General features: G+C 42.2%; 5 protein-coding genes across 5 annotated transcripts in view; 3 read left to right on the top strand and 2 right to left on the bottom strand.

Annotated features, from left to right (window-relative positions):
• Window positions 1-5,564, top strand: part of lgr6 (leucine-rich repeat containing G protein-coupled receptor 6) — a gene marked incomplete at its 3' end in the record, with an annotated part of 35,741 nt that extends 30,177 nt beyond the window's left edge. Inside the window, exons 11-18 of the mRNA XM_079226629.1 lie at window positions 153-224; window positions 514-579; window positions 707-778; window positions 1,231-1,302; window positions 1,804-1,929; window positions 3,323-3,477; window positions 4,093-4,173; window positions 4,318-5,564. Of these exons, the coding sequence (XP_079082755.1) occupies window positions 153-224; window positions 514-579; window positions 707-778; window positions 1,231-1,302; window positions 1,804-1,929; window positions 3,323-3,477; window positions 4,093-4,173; window positions 4,318-5,564 (1,891 nt within the window). The remainder of the gene's footprint in view (window positions 1-152; window positions 225-513; window positions 580-706; window positions 779-1,230; window positions 1,303-1,803; window positions 1,930-3,322; window positions 3,478-4,092; window positions 4,174-4,317) is intronic.
• Window positions 5,565-5,575: 11 nt separating this feature from the next.
• On the bottom strand, window positions 5,576-8,920 carry ube2t (ubiquitin-conjugating enzyme E2T (putative)). Its single transcript, XM_079226631.1, has 7 exons — window positions 8,781-8,920; window positions 8,490-8,623; window positions 8,316-8,385; window positions 8,100-8,205; window positions 7,882-7,980; window positions 7,396-7,479; window positions 5,576-6,994 (listed from the first exon to the last, which is right to left on the bottom strand). The coding sequence occupies exons 2-7, from the start codon at window positions 8,596-8,598 to the stop codon at window positions 6,878-6,880; spliced, it is 585 nt and encodes a 194-aa protein (XP_079082757.1). The 5' UTR covers window positions 8,599-8,623; window positions 8,781-8,920; the 3' UTR covers window positions 5,576-6,877.
• On the bottom strand, window positions 8,818-10,213 carry LOC306744059 (demethylmenaquinone methyltransferase; the record flags this gene model as incomplete). The annotated part of the gene is given in 6 exon segments (XM_079226630.1): window positions 8,818-8,932; window positions 9,201-9,419; window positions 9,527-9,606; window positions 9,608-9,705; window positions 9,972-10,069; window positions 10,072-10,213. Coding segments are annotated over 5 exon segments (624 nt in total). The 3' UTR covers window positions 8,818-8,932; window positions 9,201-9,213.
• Window positions 10,214-11,532: 1,319 nt separating this feature from the next.
• Window positions 11,533-16,577, top strand: etv7 (ETS variant transcription factor 7). Its single transcript, XM_079226277.1, has 8 exons — window positions 11,533-11,677; window positions 11,913-12,060; window positions 12,183-12,347; window positions 12,435-12,611; window positions 14,498-14,641; window positions 15,055-15,197; window positions 15,343-15,443; window positions 15,541-16,577. The coding sequence occupies exons 1-8, from the start codon at window positions 11,645-11,647 to the stop codon at window positions 15,704-15,706; spliced, it is 1,077 nt and encodes a 358-aa protein (XP_079082403.1). The 5' UTR covers window positions 11,533-11,644; the 3' UTR covers window positions 15,707-16,577.
• A 449-nt stretch (window positions 16,578-17,026) lies between these two features.
• On the top strand, window positions 17,027-20,032 carry pnpla1 (patatin-like phospholipase domain containing 1; the record flags this gene model as incomplete). Its single annotated transcript, XM_079226360.1, has 9 exons — window positions 17,027-17,234; window positions 17,316-17,548; window positions 17,648-17,713; window positions 17,798-18,010; window positions 18,308-18,368; window positions 18,652-18,897; window positions 19,170-19,287; window positions 19,390-19,512; window positions 19,635-20,032. 9 exons carry the CDS (start codon window positions 17,027-17,029, stop codon window positions 19,693-19,695), a joined length of 1,329 nt encoding a protein of 442 aa, XP_079082486.1. The 3' UTR covers window positions 19,696-20,032.
• Window positions 20,033-20,914: the final 882 nt, after the last annotated feature.

The following is a 20,914-nucleotide window of genomic DNA, read 5'->3' as shown; positions in this document are numbered from 1 at the left end:
AACGGGAGGGGTAAGCTAGGTATGCCAGCCAGTGACAGGTTTGGCGAACCTACACAGCTTTCTGTCGGACCAAGTTAGACTCACAGAACTGGGGAAGCCTTTCGCTTGTTTGCACTTCAACAATGATCAGAGGATTCTCCTTTTCTCTACAGGACGCTGACTCGGGCCGGTCTCTCAGCTCTCCCTCTGGATCTGTGTGAGCAGCTGCCTCGCCTCAGAGTGCTGTGAGTACACACACACATGGGAGGGAGTGGGGGTGAGAGGTATATAAACTGATACACAAAACCCAACTGTGGAGAGTTGTGCCACCAAGCAATCATTTGTACAATCACTGTGCTATGAAATCCAATCACCCTCCCCACACACACACCACCCAAATAATTACTTTCCAGCTATATTGCTTGCTCACAGAGCCCACTGTTAACTCAAATAATCCTGTCACCCCCATAATTTCCCACGCTATAAATCCACAGCTGGTCACTGTGTTTATATGTGCTTTGTGAATTGTTGTAGGGAGCTGTCTTACAACCAGATTGAAGATCTGCCCAGTTTTCACCACTGCTCTGCACTGCAAGAGATGTGAGTTCAACACCCAACACAATTGCACACACATATGTATGGAAATCAACATTTGAATCTGTTTACCTGCACTTTTTTTTCCATTATTCCCATAGTCACCACACCTGTGTATTTGTTTCCCTAACAGAGGGCTTCAGCATAACCAAATCAAGAGGATAGAGTCAAGCACCTTCCAGCAGCTCACCTCTCTCAGAGCACTGTAAGTCAACCTTTGTCTAAACTGCTCAAATACATTGTCGAGATCAGTAGTTGTCAACCTTGGAATCAGGACCCCACTAAGGGCTCCCAAGATATCTGAGGCTTCAAAAGATGAGCAACAGGAAAGGAGAGATAAAAAACAAAACATAATTCTTCACCACAACTCATCGAAGCTTTTTTCCTTGTTAATTACATGATAGTTGTACCTCTAAATATATCTTATTGAAACTGTCTGTGGAAGGAAAATCACTAGTATCACATGTAGGATGAGATGTTTTAAGAAGACGTTAGTTCATTTTATGGGGTCCAAAACCAAAAAGGTTGGGAAGCAACAGGATCAAACTATGGAGACGTATGACTTATTACTGACATCTAGTGGTGATGGAGATACAATATTCATAGTGCAAATGCACTTCCTTTCTGTCCCTTTAACTTTACTTTGACTTGTTTTAGCGATCTGAGCAGTAATATGATCGAGTGGATCCACCTGGATGCCTTTGCCTCACTTCACTCTTTGATCAAACTGTGAGTAAACACATAATATACATTTCAATCACTAAGACTCTTTCATCGGGTCCTTCTGAAGTGTCACTCTCCTCCCCTAGAAGGCATGACAAATGTATGCATCTTTAATTAAAGTGAAGCTGTGCGTCAGAGCCTTGTACAAACACCCCATACTTGACTGTGTGTGCTGCAGAAAAACATGTTGTCTTTGGCTGAGTCTAAAGAAAACACTGATATGCATTTTTGTTTGAAAAACTCCTCTGTGGGGTCAGGAGATTCATCTCAGGTCATGCCAATAAAAACTGCTTCATTGTGTGAAGTATGCGTAGCTAAACAAGGAGATATACTACATCTGACAGTAAGTGTTATCTAAAGGGAATCTGATGATCAGCCTTTTTGTTACCAAGAATGACCCTCTGCAATATGTGAAATGAAAACACATTTGGTAAACACTGACTTGGCCTGATCTGACCCCCACCCTTTTTTGTTTCTGTATTAATTTCTATTCCATATTTATCTCAGGGACCTGACGGAGAACCGTCTCAGCTCAGTGCCTGTTGCAGGTTTAGGGGGTCTCACCCATCTCAAGCTGAGGGGGAACACGGAACTATACGAGGCCTTCAGTCCTGATTACTTCCCCCGTATGAGGTAACACACGCGCACACACACATTTTTTCCCTCTTACCTAATGTTTCTTTATATTTTTCTCATCATAAACTTACGTAAGATGACTACTTACCCAGGTGTGTAACCTGTGGCTGTGAAGAAAAATTCATCACTTCCCACCCCTTCAATTATCCTTCCTCTCACAATTTTCTTATACAAAAGCAGCCATGGTTGACAATGCCCTAATTACACTGTATCCCTGCAAGCCATTCCTGAATTAAACTTCCACAATGAGGAAGCAGCAAGTTAATTCTTGTTACTAAGATCCCTGAAGGCCTGGAAAGGTGCAGTAAAAATGGAGAGCGAGTTTCAAAGATAAAGGAGATGGCAGGTAATCAAGTGGTAATGTCATTACTGTCAATCATCATCCAAAACAGAACTCCTGTGAGAGAGAGAGAGCCATTTCAAACACACTGTATATGAACAGTAGATATTTGCGTACAACCATCCACAAAAAGTTCCCTAGATAGATTATGGGTAATTTGCTGTATTTGTCCTACATACTCAATAACAGATTCATAATCACTTGGAGATGCTTTGAAGCGTTAAAGTGAACATCCAATATTGTATGTAAAGGTTAAGCTAGTAATGCTCCTGCTCAAATTCAAATGAATATGTGCACCCAGGTGGGGACAAACTGCCTACCCCAAGCGAAGGAGTTCAAGTATTTCGGGGTCTTGTTCACGAGTGAGGGTAAGGTGGAGCGGGAGATCGACAGACGGATCGGCGCGGCTGCAGCAATAAAACAGGCGCTGTACCGGTCCGTCCTGGTGAAGAGGGAGCTGAGCCGGAAGGCGAAGCTCTCCATTTACTGGTCGGTCTATGTTCCAACCCTCACCTATGGTCACGAACTCTGGGTCGTGACCGAAAGAACAAGATCTCGGATACAAGCGGCCGAAATGAGCTTCCTCCGCAGGGTGGCCGGGCTCACCCTTGGAGATAGGGTAAGGAGCTCGGACATCAGGGGGGAGCTTGGAGTCGAGTCGCTGCTCCTTCGTGTCGAAAGGAGTCAGCTGAGGTGGTTCGGGCATCTAGTCAGAATGCCTCCTGGACGCCTCCCATTAGAGGTTTTCCAGGCACGTCCAACTGGTAGGAGACCCCGGGGAAGACCGAGGACACGCTGGAGGGATTATATCTCCCGGCTGGCCTTGGAACGCCTCGGGATCCCCCAGAATGAGCTGGAAAGTGTTGCGGGTGAGAGGGAAGCCTGGGTCGGCCTGCTGAACCTGCTGCCACCGCGACCCGACCCCGGATAAGCGGCTGATAATGGATGGATGGATGGATGTGCACCTTTCTTGGAGCACTTGTTAAACCATCTGCTGTGGCATTGTTTCTCTTGGTCGATTGTCAATACTGTTTTGTCTGTTGGTTGCAGGGTAATAGAGATGCCTTATGCCTACCAGTGCTGTGTGTATGGTTCCTGTGATAGCTACAAACCAGCCAGCCAATGGGACACAGAGCAGAGCAACCCGGACGAGGACATACACAGGAGGACCGTGGCTATGTACCCTATCCACGCTGACACGCACTGTGAGAAAGCACTCCCTTCCTTGCAATGTCTGTGTGAGCACATACGCCGTATACCACACTTTGCACACACCCGGGACAGATGGGGTAAAGTTGAAGACAGGAATCTGAGCCCATATGTGTGCGCTCATTGCCAAACTATTGACACAAGCCCACTTGAAACATGTCAGTGCCTCGCTGAAACCACAGCTAAATGGCAGCTGACACACACTTACACTTGAGGAGTATAAACACGAATAAACCAAAATTAAGCTGAAATCACAACCATTATACCTACACCATTAAGACCACAAATAAACAAGTGTGCGGTGTATCAAAAGATACAATAACAAAGATGATTAAACCATGACGTATCAGCGATTAAAATGTATTCGCCTAAAGTTGTTAGAAAAACATGATGATCAAATGTCATGCAAGTGCTCATTATCTTTGACAACTATTCTTGTTTATTTCATTGCAAAAGAATGTTAAATCACCTCCTTTAGTGCACCAACCCTGTGAAGCCCGTGCCACACACTAACTAACTAACTGTGTGCTGTGTCTACGTCCATATGCAGAATACGTCATAAATAGTCATAAAACCTGACACAAACTAAGCCGGACAATGCTTTATTCCAGATGACCCTGACCTGGAGGAGTTCCAACTAGAAATAGAGGAATCCAAACTACAAACCAGTGTCCAGTGCACACCCACTCCAGGTAACTGAAATGACGCCTTCAGTGATGGTCAGCCTGTTATCAATTGGCTTGCAGATTGCTTTGTCACTACAGTGTAATGAAATTGATAGATGAATTCCCCATTTACAGTTTGTTCATCTGCAGTTGATGATTTGTGTGTTGCAGGTCCTTTCCGCCCCTGTGACTCCCTGTTGGGCAGCTGGCTGGTTCGCGTGGGCTTGTGGTCCATCTCCTTGGTGTCTCTTCTGGGGAACTCCCTCCTGCTGCTCTCCCTCTTCGGCTCGCCCGGCTACCTGTCGCCGCTCCGCTTCACTGTGGCCTGCATGGGTGCTTCCAACCTGCTGACGGGTGTGTGTACATGCACCCTGGCTCTTGTGGATGCTCTAACCTTGGGAGAGTTTGGTCACCACGGTGCCCGCTGGGAGGGGGGTCCTGGCTGCCAAGCAACGGGATGGGTCTGGGTGTTTGCGTCTCAAGCGAGTGTGTTGCTGCTGACTCTGGCAGCTGTGCAGTGTGGAGTGAGCGTGACATGTGCCCGTGCCTATGGGAAGTCCCCATCCCTTGGGAGTGTGCGCACATGTGCACTTTTCTGCCTAACTCTCTCTCTCACTCTTGCTTCTCTCCCACTAGTAGGGGTTGGGGAGTACGGGTCCTCCCCTTTCTGCCTTCCCTCCCCACTGCCGCCTCCATCCTCTCGACTACCATCCTCCCTTGGCTTTCCCTTGGCGCTTATTATGATGAACACCCTGTGTTTGCTTATAGTCACAGGTTCATACATTCGCCTTTACTGGGAGTTACTTAGGGGAGAGTGTGAGGGCTTGTGGGACTGTGCTATGATTAAACATGTTGCCTGGCTAATATTTACTAATGGCCTCCTATATGTACCAGTAGCTTTTCTCTCCCTCTGCTCCCTGCTGGGTCTCCTATCTCTGGGTGAAGAAGTGCTAAAATCAGTTCTCCTGCTTCTCCAGCCCCTACCTGCCTGCCTCAATCCCCTCCTCTTCCTACTTTTCACACGAGACCACACCCAGTTCTTCTTCTGGCCTCACCCAAAAGCACGTCCACAGCTACGCCGGGATCGCACACTGGACTCGCTGGTTTCTGTGGAGACAGAGAAAAGCTCCTGCTCCGATTCGTCGACACAGGTGTCACTTGCTGATGCCGACGCCCTTTACAGTGGGGGGTCCTCTCTCCAAACCCAACGGGATTTAATCAGGTTTTCCCACTGCTCCTCTACTTCCTCTGTTCCTCTCATCCCCTGCCAGATTCCCACAGCCAGAGATAGAGACAGGGTGACAGGAGGGAGCCTAAACGACGAGGAATGCCTCAATGGTTTAGATCAAGATGTGATTCATAACACTTGCCCCCTGTATCACTCATCCATGAGTCCCTCTCTCACCTCTCAGCCATGAGCCTCCAATCTAGCTGGACACTAAAGGACCACCATTGAACAGCAATACCCTCTCTGGGTTATCAATACTCAAGAACCTCAGAATGTGTCCACACAGAGACTGTAGAGTACTCTAGAGACGTCTATGAGAACACAACAAAGTGCCTCTGAAAATGGAGAGTGCAACTAAAAGTTCCCTTCAAAGTAAAGACTATTAAAAGGAAACACCCACAGCATGTCTGTTAAAATAAAGGACACTTCAGACACTACCCAGTGGACTGCTTGAGTCATGGACTTGCATGACAAAAAGAAAGCTCAAACAAAAGCTGTTAACTACATGGAAAATCTACGCATGAGACAAATCAATGGTTAAGCCAGGGGGAATTAAGGTAGAACCAGTAGAAATATAAGTGTAAATGTTGTTTTCTGAAATGTGATCATGAGACATGCAGCTTAGAGGTTACAGATTGTTTGGTTATATTTTAAGTGGAGTAATCTTTTTATTTTTTTAAATATAAGTTCTATGCTATTGCTAAGGTCTGTTTCAAAGAAAGAGAGTCATTATCAGACACACCAGTACTTTTGTTTTTACCAGAGTAAGCTACCATTTTTCATTCACAGAAATGTTAAAGTCAGATATTCCTTTGTAACTGTGTAATAGTCGTTATGAAAATGTATTTTTTGTGGCAGCAAAATGCAAAAGATTCATACGGTTTCCATGATTCTTTCTCAAATATGTAAATCTGCCCAATATGAGGCAAGCTGTTATACAGACTTAAAGGGATGTCGCTATCTTTCTACAGACATTAGAGTAGGCTAGCAATATGTACATACAAAGTAACTACCTCTGAACTAGCATGGTATTGACTCACTACAGATTTATGTTTGTCTCCCTTTTTATATGACAAACAGCAAATATATCATTTTATATATTAAGGAATAAATCCTTAGTTTGTAAAAAAAAAAAAAACGTGTTATTTAGGATGTAAATACAACTGGTATGCATATGTTTGAATAAAATTATTATCTTCATACTGTATATACCATCAACCACTCCGCTTATGCCATTACTGTGAAACACCTGCTCACAACACAAGAAGTCTGTAATACATTCAATTAGTTCTATCAATTAGTGTTTGAATAAACTTTAATCATCACAACAACATACAAATGTATACATATAAATACGTAGCTATTTCTGGATTAGTAGCAATACATATATAGTGACAATAAGTAGGTATTGACACTAGATTAAATTCAAAAATGTACAATTAGGTGTATAATGAATGTTTACTGGAAAAGAGAGATCTGTGGCTCTGACAAATGAGACGGAAACTACACACAAGATTTCTTTGGTGGCTCCACTGCCTCCTGGTACACCTCCAAAGCTTCTCTCTTGCGGGATGAAGCTCTCTGATCTGGAGTATTCTCTTTGTCGCCCTCTACGATTCCCTGAACAAAAGACGATAACAAACTATTTCAGACAATGACGTCACATTGATAACATATGATACATCCCAAAATTGAAAACTGGGAAATGTGGAGATCACATTTGAATATAAATTAAACAGTCTGCATCAATATGTTGGTAGTCAATATTAAGTTAGTAGACAGCATTCTATTGAGGGACAACAGCACCACCTTGTGGGCAACACATAACACAACATAGAACCAATATCATGACAGACGTTACTACAGTGCTGTGGAGCAAGTGACAATAAACATGTCACCGACGAAGAACAATGGAACCTACTCAAAGTCAATACATAATGTAATAATAATTAAACTCATTTCAATCATGTACAACAGTAAATGCAATACACCTGCTTCACCCATAAATCAGAAAGACTTACCATATTCTTCTGAATAGCATGTTCTTGTGTCCACTTCCTGGCTTTCTCCGTAAACAGCTGTTTGTTGTATTTAAACTCTGATGACTGCATTAAAAAAAATGTGAGTGTCTCTTTAAATGTGCATACAGCGGAGATACGCAATAAATCACAGTATCACAATTGAAATGCTCTCCTCAGCAAATGTTTGTGACAAGAAGTAAAGGTGTTTCAGACTGAAATCTAAAAAAATAATTTTGGCATTTAACAATAATAAAAATGCATGCTGGAAAAAGTACTACATTATTTTTTAGGTGGAAGTTTAAAGCATCGTGGTATTTAGTGCTCGGTCCTTCTAAAGTCAACAAAAAAAATGTTTTGCCAAAGCTCTACTTTCACATATACATTTGTATTAGAATATTCACACAAAAAACAAATAAAACCACTTGAGTTTCAAAATGTTGTTACTCCAGCAGACTCCAGCTGTGTGTGCATGATTGTGTGACTCACTATATCAGCCATGAGAGGGTCATCTGGATTGGGCTCAGTCATGAGGAGCTGAATGGAGGTGAGGACTGTGGAGATGTTTAAGGATGGCTTCCAGGCACCCTTAATAATAGTAATCCAAAAAGAATAATACAATCAGACCGCAGACAAACAAAACCAGATGACGTAATGTGAATTCAAACAAGGCTTGTGTGTGTTTTTTTGTTGTTGATAAATCCAACCTTTGGTGGGAGTTTGAGGGCATCATGGCAGATACGTCCTGAATTGTCGATGTTTGGGTGGTAGATGGGGGTCAAGAATCGCATTTTGGGAGGTTCAAACGGGTACCTGCAAGAGGGAAAACAGGTAAGTCTTACTAGATTGCAGCAATGGTGTGTATAACGTGAACATGGGGAGAGGGAACACACAAATGCTTAATAAACTTTGAGAAAACGTACCTATCTGGGACATTAATCTCCAAGGAGAAGAGTCCACCTTCATATGGAGTCCCGGTTCCGCCCACTATCTCTGTACGTAAAACAATAAATAAGACACGATCAGGTCGCCAGAAGACGTATTGAGCTCGTCATAAACGTGGTGAATTGTTGACAACACATCGCGAGAACACGTACGTGCCCGGAGGTCATCTATCCGCTCCTCGGTCTGCCAGCACGTGATCCCCGGAGGGGGCTCGGTGCTCAGCATCTGAAGCTCCCGCTTCAAACGGGAAGCCTTCTGCATTCTGAAGGATTGAACCGGGAAGAGCCTGAACGCAACACGAACATGAAACGTAACCTATTCGTTTTGACCAGACAGCGTAGCTCGTTGCTTTGAGCTCAAATTTGACGCTTTAACCAGCTGACATTCAATCAATGTGACGCCGTAAGCTGTTGTTTACTCGATATTAAATCACAATTACTTACTTTTATCCGGTTTCAGCAACTTCCGTCCACTGAACAGGCGCTGTTATTATAGCTCCAGAGTCCAGTCTGTTTTGGTTTTCCCTCCTCTGTTTCTTCTTCGTCTTCTCAGACGTTTATTGGTGGTTCGCGTTGCATTAGCGCCACCTGCAGGACTTGAGTGCGTGAGTCGGGACCATGCAGGGGAAATAAATAATGATTTGATGATGTCACAATAAGTCTTGCCTGCTGTTTTTTCCAAAAGAGACATGAACATTAAATGTCAGGGTGTTTTCCCTCCTTATTGCTTGAAGAAGGTGATTTATATTGATATTGGTTTCATTTTTCTACAATTATGTACATGTTTGAATGTTTCTGGTTTGCTAAGGTTTGTACATGTTCCGCTTGGGTGCTTGCATATTTAATATAATGTATGGTTCAGACCTTAAGCCTATTCTCAGACGGTTGCTGATTTTTTTCTTCCCTTCGTTTCAAGCCCAGCGTCCTCCTTTTGCCGTCTGTCTTCCATTCTGACATCAGTGAAGCCGATGTCTCTCAGAGCTGTCATGTAGGCCTCTGGGCGCCAGTTCTCCCCTGGAAACGCTTGCTTTTTTGCGATAGCAGCAACACTTGACAGCCTCAGCACGGCCACCATCACGCCGCCTGGGTGGGTTCAGGAGAAAGAAAAAAGAATGACGGTGGCCCAGAACAGCATAAATGTGGTTCGAAGTTGCACATTTGTTGGTCTTACTGACAACATCATGTCCTACCTGGTTTCATTACACGGTGAATCTCTGTGGCTCCCTTCCTGAGATCAGGCCAGAAGTAGTAGCAGTTACAATGAAAGACTATCCACAAGGTTGTCTGCCAGAGGCATTGCTGCTACATCACAGTGGTGTAGAGTCACTTTCCCACTAACCACAAGTTCCTTCAATCGCTCACTTGCCATCTGTAAGAACAGAAAGAGAGAAATAGTCTACTCTTCCAAAAGTGAGTAATATCTGCCCCGCTAAAAATAGGCAGTCCCAGACTATCGCAGCCCAGCTGAAGTTCTACCAGCTTTTGTCTGTTGTGTTCCTTACAGAGAGACTTACAGTTTGTGTGGCTAGGCATGATAGAATATGATATGTTTGTAACAATCTTCAAGACATGCATGTGATAAAGAAACTCTAATTGAAATACTTTATTCCGCTCTTGTCACTATTTATACTTCACCTGATGCATGTATGCCGAGTAATCCACCCTTTTAAGCCGGCCTGTGGGCTCTATGAGCAGTTTGGCCGCTGACTGCAGACCCAGACCAGGCCCGTGACTGTGTCCCCAGGTTGGATCTCACACAGCTGCACAGCACTCTCTTCAAGAATGTGGTTGAACACTTGAAGATACCTACTGACCAGCCACCCTGCCACTGTACGTGTCGGGTGGCCCAACTGTTTCCCAATTTGTTCAGCCCACATCACTGGAGAAATATATTTAAAAGTTGTATACAGGTGATTCCAAAACTATTTCAGAGATTAAAAACCACAAAGCATTGTAACTTGCAAAGCCAGTGACCTCATATTTTACAAACCGTGTTTATTAAGCACTGGTTTTCTTTTAAAGTAGGGATCATAATGGTCAAAATGCATTCAAATATTAGCATCACTGCTGCCGTTGCTTGCACTGTTAGTGCTGTTAGCACCTTCAGCCATTGCCATGTTGAGAGCGATGTCAATCACAATTCATCCACAACTCAAAAACAAGCAGCAATGTAACGTTATGCAAGGATTGTGCTGGAAGTCGTCTTATAATTGACTTCATACAATCGTGCCAAATCAAAAAGGTAAATTCACCAAGTTGTTTCCCCGCTTGGCAGCAGTGTGAATACTGGTAGTTCTATTAGGGGGCCGGTATTAGCGAGTGAGGAGTAAGCAGGCATCAATGGGGGTATAGAAAAGGCAATAAAGATGTTTTGAGAAAGTGTGAGTCACAGCAACCAGGAGAGGTCCTTGAGCATGCATCCACGACCCAAATGATTATGCAGTTTGGTGCAGCGGAATAGAAAATTAGCTGTGGACAAACACAGAGGTGCACTCTCACTCAGTCCCATATGACTGAACACAATACCTCTCCCTAGGCTTATGCTAGGCAGAGATAATGAAAAAACAACAAAAACGCTTTACTACACGTAATACTTAGATTACTTCAAGGAACTTCCATTGTATGCATGGTACTTACATGTAGATGTTGCTTATATAACTTTTATTAAATGGTGGTTTTGAATACTTCTTCTACCGCTTACCTAGTTAGTCGCTCAACAGCGTGCTCCTCCTGACTATAATAAACTCAGTCGTTGTTGTGGTCTTCTTCCTGTATATCTATAAGAGGAGGCGGAGCTCCGACAACTAGTTCAACTTTATTAGCGCACGCGCTGCTCTATTCTGTAGTTTGCCGTTAACTTATCCACACTCACGCTGTGCTTTATTCACTCCCAATACAATCATTTTAAATCCAGATATTCAAAACCCGAAAGCTATTTTTTCCTCATTTTCATTTATATAAGATGCAATGTATGCAACGCGCCTGTACATATGCTGCTGGATCGCACTCTTATGAAGTGCAGTCTAATGTTGTTGGAAATGTCCTCCGCCAATACTTCCTTCAATCAGCCTATTTTGCACACACCCCCTGCAAGGATTATGTTTCTTTCGTTTTCACTTCCCGGAAGGATCGAATGTGAAAATAGTCGAGTTTTAATTATTGCCAAGTTACTTTCTTCTTGTAATATGGAGTTTGGGGAGGTTTAATATGGAGTGCATTTCATTTATTGGACAAGTTATAGGTCTGCTTTTAAGGAAATCTTCCAATTGTTTCGTACAGTGTAGTCGAACAGATCGAAGGGCATTTCCATGGAGAACATATCTCCGTCACGTTTAATCAAGGTAAGGTCACAGTTGAGCAAACCGTTTAACAGTGTGTTGTCAAAAAAAACCTAACTCAAACAACTTTGGGAGATTTCTTGACAGCTTACAATTGTATTATATGGCCAGCTGCTAATGCTACTGAAAATGTAACTTTATGTAAAAAGTATCAAAATCACTGTTCATTGTTGTTTCTCTGTCAATAATGAAGTGGTGTATAAGTATACTTATTGGCAGGCGTGTGGATGTTTTTCAGCAAGAATACAGAAACAACAGTCCTCCATCCATAATGCATGGAAGGCAAGTTACCATTCCTCTCAGTGTGCATCATTCCCCCCCTAACCAGCTTCCCTTGATCAGACCTCCCACACAAGAAGACCTGTGGCATCTACCTGGACAACTGCGTGAGTCACCCTCTCTTACCTGGAAGATATATACCACTCCATCAATAGCATGCAGCAAAGTAGCAAAGTACTAAATCACAAAGGCCTCCTGTAACTTTTAATTTTGTGCATCTGTTTTCAAGGAATAAACCCATCTCTGTGGAACAAGGAGGATGTTGGCCACTGGCTCCACTGGGCTCAGAAGGAGTATTCACTGCGCCGGCCTGAAAAGGGACGCTTTGAGATGAACGGGCGAGCTCTGTGCCTGCTCACCAAGGAAGACTTCAGACGCCGATGCCCCAGCTCAGGTGAACAATTTGTGTGCATGCTTCGGCAGAGTGTGCTGAATGGTTTTAAGGCTGTGTTTTCATAATGCACTCCCTTCTTTACTACAGGCGATGTTCTGTATGAGATCCTTCAGTGTGTAAAACAGCAAAGGAGGAGTGTTGTCCGTGATCCTCCAAATTCGTCTCCCTTCCTTGAAACTGGACCCATCCAAAACCAATACAGCTGCCAGAGACCCGCTCAGAGTGCCCAAGAGCCTCCGCCTCCCACAGTCACTGATGTCCAAGGTCAGCACTTCATTTTTAAACATATAGCCGACATGATCAGTTCTCAATAACTCTAAATATAGTCAAACATATCGCAGGGAAGAAATAGCTGGAGGATACAGATACAGACATACAAAACAAAAATATCAAGCCAAATAAATATAATACAAATTTCAAAGCAAATCTATTGACTACACACAGCTCTTAACATGGTGACGGCTGAGCCAGCAACTAGCAGCAAACATAGCTAGCAGCACTTACAGTGCAAACAACTGCAACAGTGCTGACAGAGCTAACAGTGTTTACCTGAGGGGATTTTGGAGGCTGGGTTTTACGCTTCCGCAACGACGCCGTGGCTCAGGACAGCGTTTTTAGCAGTATTTAGTAGAAAACGTTTCAACCCATCAATTTATTTAAATTGAGTAGGCCTATCTTTGTCATACATAACTTGTTGGCAGAAAAATCTAGATTTCTGCTAGACAATAGGGCACAACAGAAAGACTCACATACATAAACTTTTACGCGAGGCCGGCTCGGCTACGTAAACAAAGCAAAGAGATGCTCGGGATTACATGACATTACACAGAAGCAGAGCAACTTCAGGCCCTGCTCAGGTAGATATTACTCCACCATATATTTATATTGAAAATAGTTATTATATAATATATGATATATGATATAAAATATCTGGACAACAAACTATTGACATTGAGGTCAGACTGTTATGTAGCCTACTGTATGCAGAATGCAAAGAACACACATATACTATTCATACACAGACCAAGCTGATTTGAGTTAATGGTGTGGGTGTGTGTGTGTGTGTGTGTGTGTGTATCAAATCAAACTTGTTTCTCCTGGTTAGATTGTGGGTGTGATTGGCCTACTTCCCGATCAGCAAGTGCAAACACATCATGCAGGAGTTCATACTCTCTAAATATTTCCTTGTACTTGCTTCTTATTCCAAAATTAGAAACCCTGACAAATGCATGCTCACCCTAAATCCATTTGACAAGCTTAAAAGTGGATTCTTCATTATGCCAAAACTATGTAACAGCCCTGCGTTTAAAAAAATGATATAACAGTACAATGAATGCCCTAACACTAACCCTTCTTAATTGTGAAACAGACAATTTCAGGGTGCTAAATTGCTTTCAGCAGCATTTTAATGTTGTTAATGGTCCAGATGTTGAGAAATCTCACCACACTGTACGCTGTTACAGAAGGTAGGTTAACTGACTGCAATGCGTCACATATTATGTGCTTTGTTTTGCATGTAAAACGTTTGTTTGCAGCTGCACACATCAGATAAATGATGGGGACCAAAAAGCACCAAATTTGCACAAAATGAAAATCTAAAGCACTAGCACCTCAAAGCTGTGCATGAGTACAGGTTCTGAGTAAATTTCCTTTGTTACTAGACACTTCTGGTTCGGACATTTTAGCCCTCAGTAGAAGAATACAAATGCACACAAGTTTGCCATTAAAAAAAGGTGCTTTCCATTGTAAGAAGTAGGAGTCCAAAACAATGACTTCGTGCTCCATACTGTATGGAGTGAAATGTGTGCATTGCCTTTGGTAAACCCACTGTAAAATGTTTGAGCTCTTGTAAACCCACTTTTGCTTTCAGTTTTGCTCTTTGTCACAGTTCCTCACGTTACTATTTCACAGTTTCCCTCGCTTTGACAATTGCAGTTGTTGTAACCGCTGTGACTCATTAGCTCATGTCACCTCTCAGAGATCGCCCCTTGATCTTTTGCTCTTACCCTACTGCACTCACACATTCTAGTGGGTATCACAAACACAATATTAGAAACACAGCGTCCTGCAGCTGTAATTATTTGCTGTGATGTCTGACTTTTTGTCCCTCTCTCTTTGTTTCTCTGTATCTGTCCTTCTCTCTTTATTAGATGGATCAACAGCTGTCTCTCCATTGCCTCACAACCAAGTTCAATGGCTTCCCCAAACAGAGAGTGTAATCCAGGAGCCGCTCAACCTGTCCAGTCGAGAGAAGCCAAGGAGCTCAATGCACAAAGCCAATGGCCGCATCCCAGGTAACTTAACTTATTTTCAGTTGTACTACAGTATTCATCCGGAAAATACACATAAACATCTGTATTTTGTTCGAGAGGAGGTGCACAGCTATGTTATAAGTTGCAACTCATTTTTTAAACTGTAAAAGCAAGTTTGACCACTAGGTGGCATAAACACTCTTAGACACAAGTCTGATACTCTATTCTCAGAGCAAATGAGATGCTCTTCCTTGCAAACCATATGGGTTAAGTCCAATATGTTGCTGCACCAATCAAGCGCTTTAAGAGTGACACGCTTATGGATACATGCATGCTATATGAACACATCATTGTATTTTAAGTTAATCCTTAATAGAACTTTAAATACCAACAATTGCTGATTGTAATACTAGTTTTTGCAACATATGTCTTATTGCTGTTGTAATCATGGCCAGAGTGTAGACTGCTGTGGGACTATGTGTATCAGCTTCTGTGTGATGACCGTTACCAAGAATACATCCGATGGGAAGACCGGGACAACCTGGTGTTCAGGGTAGTCGACCCCAACGGACTGGCACGTCTCTGGGGAAACCACAAGGTGAGCACCCAGGCCTGTCTGGTATATCTCACAGGGAACATGAACGCAGAGGCGGAGAGACAAAACAGCAGCAGCTACAGGACACGGTAGCAGAGTAAATGTTGTAACCCAGGCCTTTGATGGCGCGTGATCTTTTTTTTCACAGAACCGAGATAATATGACTTATGAGAAAATGTCTCGGGCTTTGCGACACTACTACAAACTCAACATCATCAAAAAGGAGCGAGGACAAAAACTCCTCTTCAGGTCTCTGCCCTTTTGTCCTTGTGTCATTCTCCCTCTGGCTTTTCCTCTGAATAGCACATTCATTTTTTGTTATTGCCTCTTCTCTGCCTTCCCTCAGATTTTTGAAACTCCCACAGGACACCAAGAAGTCACAGGCTGCAGAGTGCCAAGAACATACTCCACCTCAGGACAGGAACTTTTCAGACAGCAATCCTACACATGAGTTCTGTGAGAACCATTTTGAGGTTTCTCCTGATCATGCTTCCCCACCGCATCCACCATAGAAAACAAAATGATCTATTAAATGTCCTAAACACATGTAGAACACAACAACACAATTATCACGAAATATAATGGAGAAAATTACCCATTCATGTACAGGTTTAACAAAAGGCATTATTGTGCATTTCCTTTAGGAATAATTGCACATTAATCTTGCTTTTCATTTTGCTATTAATGTTATCAGAAATGACACTAAGGGAGAAGGGAACTTCTGAAAGTATTCAATATTCAAACAGCCAAATTAACTTAATAACTTCCATCTCCAGGGTTGCTCAACATAGGTACAAAATGCACTTGTTTTCATATAGTATATAAGTCTTGCAGATTGTTGTGACAGTAAATAGGATGGGACAGGGTCGAGTGATTTTTCGCATTCAAATGTATTGTGTTGTGGGTTTAATGACAGAACCTGCTCTGAAGCAGGTTTGAGATAAGAGATCAAAACATATAAAAGCAGTGCTTAATGACCAATCAAAGTTCGACTCACGAATCGTTAAATATTACATGAATACGAAGGTGAAGTCATAATCCAGACTAAAAACAGCCCAGTTTAAACCGACACTGCTGGCAATAAATCGTTGACTGTGTGAATGTATGAAGTATCTGCATGATTTATAATATCTAGACATCTAGAAAACGATAGATCTGTCTATAATTACATTATGTGTATGATGTGTTTCAATAAAGTGAAACGGTGTTATTCCCTTTCTGTTAAACACAACATCTAATTTCTGTAAAAACAACTCCAAAGATAAAAGTGTTTCATTAATGTGATGCTCCTTGTTGTTAGTGTTTTTTTTTTTTTTTTTTTTTTCAGTCAGTGTGTTATAAGACATCCTTTCTGAGTGAATTTGTTGCCAGTGTTGTAGTCAAACGAGCTTATTTTAAAACCTTTATGAAGTGTTTTAGTGATTTAAGTGAGTTCTTCTTCAGTTGTCCTTTTGAAAACCCATTGATGTAAAACATTATGTTTTCCTTTCTCTCTGTGCTAAAATAATAAAAGAAGGGGTCTTGTCAAATATGTTTATTAATTGGTATCCAAAGAAACCAGCCAACATCTTAGCTTTTTTTAGACAAAAAGTCACAAGAGCGCCGTATGTTGTATCTATCACATGGGCATGACCAATATAGTATGTCTAATTGAGATTGGTTTAAAACCACTGATTATGAGCCCGTCAGCCACTTCCCGTTGGATAACTCATCCCAGCCTGTTTTAACTCAGTCTGCTTTCAAGAAGTAAAGGGTTTTTTTGCCACAGACTTAATGTTTTTTACTGGCTACGACTTAAAACGTAGAACTTGATCATTAAAATCCTTTAGAAAATGGCGCCAGGAATTTCCAGTTGTCATTATCGTAACGTTCCTCCTTCCATCTCCTTTTCTGGATCTGGATTCATGGCCACCTACCAGTTAGGGGTTGCCCAGTGCTTGCTAACTTATGCACCGGGGTTACTGCGCACAGCACCTTGTGTCCTGGGTGCATCTGCAGGGTCCCTGGTAGCAGCTGCCGTCGTCTGTGAAATGAGCTTGAGTAAGTCACTCTATCTTTCTTCTGTGTCTTCTTCTGTGGAATGTAATCACAGTTTCTGACTCAACGTCTTCTATTTTACAGTTGGCATTCGGGACGAGATGCTGTATTTTGCCAAACAGATGAAGGCTTTTAGACTTGGACCGTTTAACCCCTCAATCAATGTGTTCCACTGGTTAGAGCGTATCTTACACAAACATCTTCCTTCTGATGCACACAAACTGGCCAACGGGCGTCTTTCGGTGTCCATGACACGTCTGCATGATTGCAAGCATATTGTGATGTCTGAGTTCCATTCCAAAGAGGATGTATTGCAGGCAAGTTTCACACTGCAAATTCACACCCTAAAACCTTAGCAGGCTAGAAGCAAAACAATTAAAGAATAATTTCCATTTATTTTCCCATGTTTTCCTTAGGCTTTACTATGCAGCTGCTTTGTGCCTGGGTACTGTGGTATGCTGCCTCCAAACTTCAAAGGAGAAGTGAGTTTTTGAGAGCCTTTTTACGAACTCACTTTGAGCCTTTGGTCTGATCTGTACCATAATGCATGTGATCTTATCTCACAGTATTACGTGGACGGGGGTTTCAGCAGCATGCAGCCTGTGGCGCCTGTACCCTACAGTCAAACGTTGACGGTGTCTCCATTCTCTGGAGAGATAGACATATGTCCCGCCGACACACCATGCATGTGGGACATGGTGGTGAGTGGCAGCAGCTTGAAGTGTAACATGGCGAACGGCGTCAGGATCTTTAATGCTCTCTACCCCATGGCCTTAGAGGTAAGAACACTCCTCGACGTGTTTCAAAATGACAACAGAGTTTGTGTTTTCAACAATTTGGACTCAGTTGAACACTATTCAGGAAATTAAATTAGATATTCACTCTCATGTTTTGTTGTGCTCCGTAATATATCTGTCAACCTAAATGTTTCAGTGAATTCTTTATCTGCAGATCATTAGAGGGATGACCCTTTCCGGCACATATGTTGATAAATCCTTGGGAATTAAGAACACATGTCTTACAATAACTCTGTGAAGGATAATTTTAACAATAACACTTGTATTTGTGACCTTTAGACTCTTGAACAAGCCTACCACAGCGGCTACAAGGATGCTTTTCATTTCCTTCAGTGCAACGGTGAGTCGACATGACAAAACCCTGCGTAATTGGGCGAAAGATAGCCCACTGTTAGAATGCCCACTTGGATAATAAGCCTGTCTACAGCATTATACGTTTGTTTATAGGCCATATTCAGAACATAATTATGCATATCTTGAGCCAACTATAACCACCTGGTTCCCTGCAGACCTCATCTCCTTTATAGACTACTCTAGTTGTAGCTACTGTGTAGTTTTATTACATGCAAACTGTATCTGACTAACTTTCTTTTGTCCTCTTCACGTCTTTCCCTTGTTTGCAGATGTTGGCTCATATTTAAAGATCCACAAAGAGTCTCAAATGCCCCTTAACTGTAACCAAACAAGGATGCATCTGGATACTGCCAGAGAGGAAGATAAGGAGATGAATGTGGAAAAGGATGCTGGTGCACTGACAACCTTTATCACCAATAGATATATGCAGAGAGACACCTCTGCTGAGGAGGAGTTGTACAGAACTCTACCAATTGATAAAGAACCTCTTCTCCAGTTTGACAGTGTAAAAAATGGTAAGTCTAACACACACACCTGCACAAACACATACACACAACAGACAGCGTATTACAGCCTGCTGTGATTTCTTGTTCAGATGTAAAAATAAATAAATAATTCAAATTAGAATGGGTCCGCAGTTTCTCCGAATATGTATGTAAATATAGATTTAGCGATCCACTAAAGCAATACGTTGCCACTAGTTCATTGTCTAGTTCATTTCAGATTTAAGGCATAAGTAAAACATTCAGATTGTTACACTAAGCCTTTGTGAACATCTGTGTTTCAGTTCTACTGGGCAACATGGTGACCTATCTGAGCATGTTTGGACTCCCTGCAAGAATCTTGTCCCACCTGCTCATACCTCTCATGCTGGCGTTTTACGCACTATTCCAAATAAAGCACAGGTAATACATACTGTAATATACACACAGTAGTACACATAAATATACAATATCTTGTTTAGCCTGTCATGTGCAGTATTTTCAGTCTTTTCTTGTCTCCCCCAGACTGGAGTCGTTCTTCCGGCAGGTGCCGGACTCGGGGTTCTGGGCTTGGCATGGCCTGAGACATTTTACAGTCTTCCTTTTCAACACATGTATCTGTACCCTGAAGAAGAACATACAAGACCGGTAAAACTAATTCTTAGTTAAATTATTACACTGAATATTATGTCTGATGCTTCCTCAATTACACCTTACTTATTTTATTAGACTTGATTTGATTAGATTTGACTGGATTCATCTCGTTTTAGGGTGATGCCCATCATCCTGCTGTTGCAGTGGCTGGTTACAACACAGTATGAGGCTTCATAGAGGCACACTGTTCTCAATGTAACGTTCTTTCTTCTGCCCAATGAGAAGATGTCGTTCCCCATCACAGGATACAAATAATTACAGTATATGTAGAGAGAGCTACTTTTCTTCTGAAATGTAAACATTGTATTCTTTGTATCGATGATCACATGCATTATGCCAAGTTAAGCGTTTTTGAGTGCATGTTTAAAGAGTACAACGAAATCCACTAGGTGGCCACGTGTCCTATTTGCTGGCTCTTTTTTTATCATACTGGATCTGGTCATAATCAGCTTCAATGCTCAACACCTCGTTCGTGGCTGACATGCTTCCATGACTAAATACTGTCTTTCCACGTTTGTTTTTATTCTTTTGGGTTACTTTGTAAATAAACTTGTTTATATTGCTTTTCTTCTTGTCTGGTCTCCCATTTTTGTGGATTTAACATCCCGGCTCAAACAATTGAACATTGTATTGGATATGTGGTAGAATAGTTGCACTACATTAGCTAATCGAACAGACATCAAATTGACAATCGGCATATCTAATGACCAACCGAGAGTGATTTTGGTTACCAAAAGACAACGTCACTGCTGACGGAAGAAACTTTGTGAGTAGTTCATCCGCTGATTTCCGGGGAAAATTCTCCATATGTATTAGTTGTCTAGTTTTAGTGGAACATCCCAAACAAAAACACTTTCAGTTTAAATGAAGTTATGAGTTAAGCTCCAGGGCACTCATCTAGAGTGTTCCTAATTTCAATTCCACATGATGAGGTGATAAACAGTTCATGTGCAGCATGAACACTGCAGTCTTTCTCTCCTTGTCCCTTGAGCGGAAGAATTCGCTACTTCCCTGCCTCTGTTCATTGATTTGATATTCAACCTCTTGAATGACCTCATTTCCTTTTTAGAAAAGTGACTCTAGTAGTATTGTAGTATTCTTTTGAGATATGAGGGGACATGAAACTACACCTCATACACTTCACCTATGATCAGCTAATCCACTTTTAACACCCACACGGTTAAGTTTTCGCAGAGCCGGAGAAGACTATTTGATATATGTGCTCCATGTTCTTTTAATACAGATGGCCTGTTACCTGCAGATAGATCCTCTTATATAATGAGTGTGGATGGGTCATACGGATTACACACACACATCTGCCGCTGTCCTACACCAGCCACTGATCCAGCCAGTCAGCCGGAAACCAGCTGGCTTTGTAAAGACAGACAGGAGACAC

Source organism: Taurulus bubalis, assembly GCF_910589615.1.
Source record: "Taurulus bubalis genome assembly, chromosome: 11".
Lineage (NCBI taxonomy): Eukaryota > Metazoa > Chordata > Actinopteri > Perciformes > Cottidae > Taurulus > Taurulus bubalis.
This window is presented reverse-complemented; position numbering and strand designations above follow the sequence as displayed.